The sequence below is a fragment of the Populus nigra genome, chromosome 16 (assembly GCF_951802175.1).
Source record: "Populus nigra chromosome 16, ddPopNigr1.1, whole genome shotgun sequence".
NCBI classification, from domain to species: Eukaryota; Viridiplantae; Streptophyta; class Magnoliopsida; order Malpighiales; family Salicaceae; genus Populus; species Populus nigra.
Genome location: NC_084867.1, coordinates 8316965 through 8321265, shown reverse-complemented (window position 1 = coordinate 8321265; position 4301 = coordinate 8316965). Strand labels below are relative to the sequence as shown.

General features: G+C 34.9%; 1 protein-coding gene across 1 annotated transcript; it reads right to left on the bottom strand.

Annotated features, from left to right (window-relative positions):
- Positions 1-478: 478 nt before the first annotated feature.
- Positions 479-2551, bottom strand: LOC133675091 (uncharacterized). The gene is made up of 6 exons (XM_062096366.1): positions 2286-2551; positions 2110-2203; positions 1666-2014; positions 1062-1548; positions 923-984; positions 479-784 (listed from the first exon to the last, which is right to left on the bottom strand). The coding sequence occupies exons 1-6, from the start codon at positions 2320-2322 to the stop codon at positions 746-748; spliced, it is 1068 nt and encodes a 355-aa protein (XP_061952350.1). The 5' UTR covers positions 2323-2551; the 3' UTR covers positions 479-745.
- Positions 2552-4301: the final 1750 nt, after the last annotated feature.

The following is a 4301-nucleotide window of genomic DNA, read 5'->3' as shown; positions in this document are numbered from 1 at the left end:
GAGGTAAAGAGACCAAGGACTTTAGTCATGGCTTCCTCGGTGAGAGATGAAAAAAGAAGTATAAGTAGATGTTAGTCTTCTTATTTTCAAATAGCATGTTTGGGATTGGGAATACTAGTTGAATTAGAGAGGATATGTTCAGGTGGCTCGGGCAAAGATCCATCAATATAGCCAAGAAGGTTTTAAGAAATAAGAAGTGAAAGAATCTGATTTCCCAAGAGAAGATAGCTGGTAGAAGAAAGCTTGATGATGATCATATGAAACATTGTCCTAGCATGCCAAATCGATTAACCCTCTTAACCCAGAAATAATGAAGAAAATCCATGGTCCAGTTAGTTTCCTTCCCCCGTCTAAAATGTTAAAAGATACTGAATCTTGTGCTCAAATTTCAACAGGAACAAGGAGAACCAGTCGTAGTCAAGAATTAGCAGCATCCATCAATCTCCCTCAAAAACTTGTTTGTAATATTTACCAACTCTAAAGAAATAAATTTGAATAACTCATCAAATGAAATATGTATCACTGGTAATTTTACAAACATGAACAAATCCACATTTTGAACCAACACTTGGTGACTAGTGAAACAACATCACACCAGACTGAAACAAACACCTTCACCTTAAACCCCTCTTGGGCTCTTACATTTGAAGGAAAAGACCCACTAAAAGACAACGAAGATAACACCAAAAAGAGTATGAGAATGAAATGGTTCAGCAATTTGTTGTGGCATGTCTGCCTAGTTGGCCTAAGTCATCAGACTGATCTCTTCCAGTGGCGGAGCATCCTAAAAATGTAACAGGAAAAAAATCCCGTCAATAGAGATAGAAATCATCTACTAGGAAAGAACAAATAACTATTGTACTCGTAGGACAACTTCAAGCATTCACTGCAAAACACAGTTTGTGTACAATGAGCACTTTACCATGTTTTCTTTGTTCTCTTCCGGTGTAATCGCAGCAGCTGTAGGGCTACTTGGACCACCACCTGTAAATGCATTGAAACATTTTAAGTTGAATACACCCAGGCATTGCGAAAGGAAATCATTGTGTAGGCTTCCTTACCTTCTTCGGCGGCAGATTTCTTTTCCTGCTTCTTGATCTTGCGCTTGGTTGTTTCTTCCTTACTACTCTTCTGGGGTTTCTTCTGTACCCTACGACTCCCGGTTTCTGAAACAGTCCTTGAATTTTCAGTATTCTTGTTCAAAGACCCCACCCTGGTATTGGTTGCTGTTGTGTTCTTCCTCTGAGAAGTCTCCTTGTTGGCTGATTGTGTCACTGTGGAAACTTGAGAAGCATCAGCATTCAAGGACCTGGGCCTCAGTTTCCTTGTCCCCGTTATAGAAAGAGAGCTGTGAACTTCATCATCAGATGATCGAGTTGCGTCATCAGGCAGAACATGAGAACATGTTTCCGAGACCTGCACCTGTTCTTGATGGTCTGGGATATTATAGCTCTCAAATAATTCTTTCACCGTTTCCCCAAAATCACTGAGTTCATGACGACCTACATACGACTTCAGCTCATTCCTCAACCTTTGAATTTGAACCGGCTGCGTATATAAGAGCATCCGATGTTAATCATTGCACGATAAAAATAAAAATAAAAAAAGGCAGAGAATACAAGACCTAAACAAAAAAAAGTTTGTTTTTAAAAAAGAGAGCCATACCTCACATCCAGCTTCTAAGGCAAGTTTGAAGAAAGCAAGAGAGATTGAATGCTTAGCAACCGATTCAGAGATCTTAATTTGTGAGAGCCAATAGGAAGCTAAAGCGATCGCGTTGAATTTCTTTCGAGTTGAAGCCATGGAAGCATTAGAAAGAGGGGTGTCATTTTTGGTAGCAGATCTCTTGACTCTAGTCTCAGATATTGGGGTGATGTTCCCTGGTGGTGGTTTCAGAGCAGTAGTGGCAACTGACTTGGCAGGAACAGATAGCCTTCTTCTAGGTGGCCTTGCAGATTTGTCCTCGCCTGACAGTTGAAGAACACCCACACTTTTACTTAAAGTTGATGGAGCCCTGTCCATGGAAGGAAATAAACACAACCCAGGCCAAGAATAAGAGTCAATTAGCATTACAGAAATGCGAGAGAGAAAACTACAAGAAGCACGCACCTCTTGGAAGCAGAGGGGAGTTGTGGCTTGTCATTGTCCTCCTTGGATATTGATTTGGAGGCAGATCTCAATGGATACCTTAACTTGGATTTTCCTGATTTCCATTACACCCACATAAAAAAAAAAAAAAAAAACATGCGTACGAGAGAACAACACAGAGATTATAGGTATGCTACCTGCAAGAACAACAGAAGACTGCTCTAAAACCTCCATTTCCTTGATGTTGCTGAAGTGATCTTCCTTGTGAAATGAATCTTGATGGGTTTTCCCTCTTTCCTTCTTCCAAACTAAATATGGCAGTCCGCAAAGAATGGGCTTCGTCAATTTAAACTAGGAAAGTACCCTCATCCCTATTTTTAACCACTCTAATAACAAAAATTATTATTGCTGATGGTAATGGGTTTTTAATTATTAAAAATAAAAAAACAAAATCAGATAAACATCTGGCCCTCTATCTCTTTCCATTCTCTGATTTCTTTCAAGAGATGCTGTTTTAGACACGTGGCGGATAAAGAGAGGATTTTATCTGTTAGCGGCAAGGCAAATTAAGGTATTAGTTAATAAAAGTATTATAAAATAAGATATAAAAGAAAAGGAAAAACAAAAAAAAAAAAGACGACTTTGGTTTCGAATTGGAGGGAAATCAGGGAATAAAGGGTGAGAAAGAGAAAATAACGGTCTTAAATTGGGTGGGTGGGTGGGTGGGACCTACCAAAGGCTAAGAACGGCGAGGCGCTTCGTGTTCGTGGAGCCCAACTGCCCACATCAAACGCTCATCAGTTAGTTTTTCGAATTTTCAAATTTCAAATTTCAAATGCAGTGCCTGCCGTCCGCTCAAACTGCAGCTGAAATTTGAGACTCGATACATGATTTTATATATATATATTAAAAAAACTTTTAAGAAAATATTTTTTTAATTTATTTTCCATAACATAATCTAAAACTTATTTTTAAATTTATTTTTTACATTATCAAACATAAAAAAATAATTTACTTTACACAAATACAAATTTCATAAAAATCACTTTTCAAAATAAATTACTTTCAGCAATCAAACAAACAAGGCTTTACTATTAACTATAACTAAAAGATATCAATATTTTTATTATAGAGTGAATTATTGTGGACTGTGAATGCTTTTTATTGTGGATTGCATTGTTTGATACTGTAGCGTGAATTATTATAGACTGTTAATGATTTCACTATAAATTGCACTATTTAGTAGGATATAGTGAAGTTGCAGACCTCAGGCGTCTGGCTACAGACCCGCTCCTCTGGGTCTGCAGACCCCGCAGCAAAGAAAAACAAATTTATTTAGTTAGGCATGGTAAGGCTGCAGACCTCCGGCGCTACCGGCAAACCCGCGCGCTTGAGTCTGCACACCTGCTCGACTAGGTCTACAGACCTGCCCGCTAGACCTGCACATGGTTTCTGCACACCCCCTAAGAGTTGGAGACATGTGCAGCTAGGTCTGCAAACCGTGCAGAGAAGAAAATAGAAATAAAAAATAAAATAACAATTATTATTATTGTTATTATAATTATTACTATAAAAACTTTGGCAAGACAGTTTAATATTATTATTAATATGATAAATATTATTATTTTTATTCTAAATATTATTATTTTTATTATAATTAAAAGTATTAATATTAAAAATATTATTATTGTGAAATAAATATTATGAGTTTTATTATAATTAATATTATTAATATTAAAAATACCATTATTTTTATTATAAATATTATAATTTTGATTATAATTAATATTATTCATATAATAATTTATAAATTTTTAGAAAATATTATAAATATTGAAAAGCAAATATAGATTTGATTTGTAGGGTAAAATTAATATTTCTATTATTGTTGTTGTTATCATTAGTAAATATTTTTGAAAAAAATATTATTGCCATTGAAGAGAAACATAATTTTTTAAAAAAGATTGAAAAATATAAGAACTAGCCCGCATGATTGGCTGCAGACCCAGGCGAGCAGGTAATGTATTATTTTTAAACGAAATAATTTCATTACCTTTTCCCTTATTAATGTGTTATTTTTTAACAAAATAATTTTTTTATCAAAAGTTTTATTTTTAAACAAAAATATATCAAAATCTTAAAAGCAAGTTTAATTAAGCAAAATTATAAAATAATTAATTGATAATTTTGATGCAAATATATTAAAAAACTAA

What these genes read in the sequence shown, in the direction of transcription:
- LOC133675091 (XM_062096366.1), bottom strand. Translation starts at nt 2,322, where the DNA reads ATGGAGGTTTTAGAGCAGTCTTCTGTTGTTCTTGCAG. An exon ending in CTCCCCTCTGCTTCCAAGAG is followed by an intron (nt 2,015 to 2,109) that starts GTGCGTGCTTCT and finishes TTCCATGGACAG; the next exon opens with GGCTCCATCAACTTTAAGTA. An exon ending in GAAATCTGCCGCCGAAGAAG is followed by an intron (nt 985 to 1,061) that starts GTAAGGAAGCCT and finishes ATGCATTTACAG; the next exon opens with GTGGTGGTCCAAGTAGCCCT.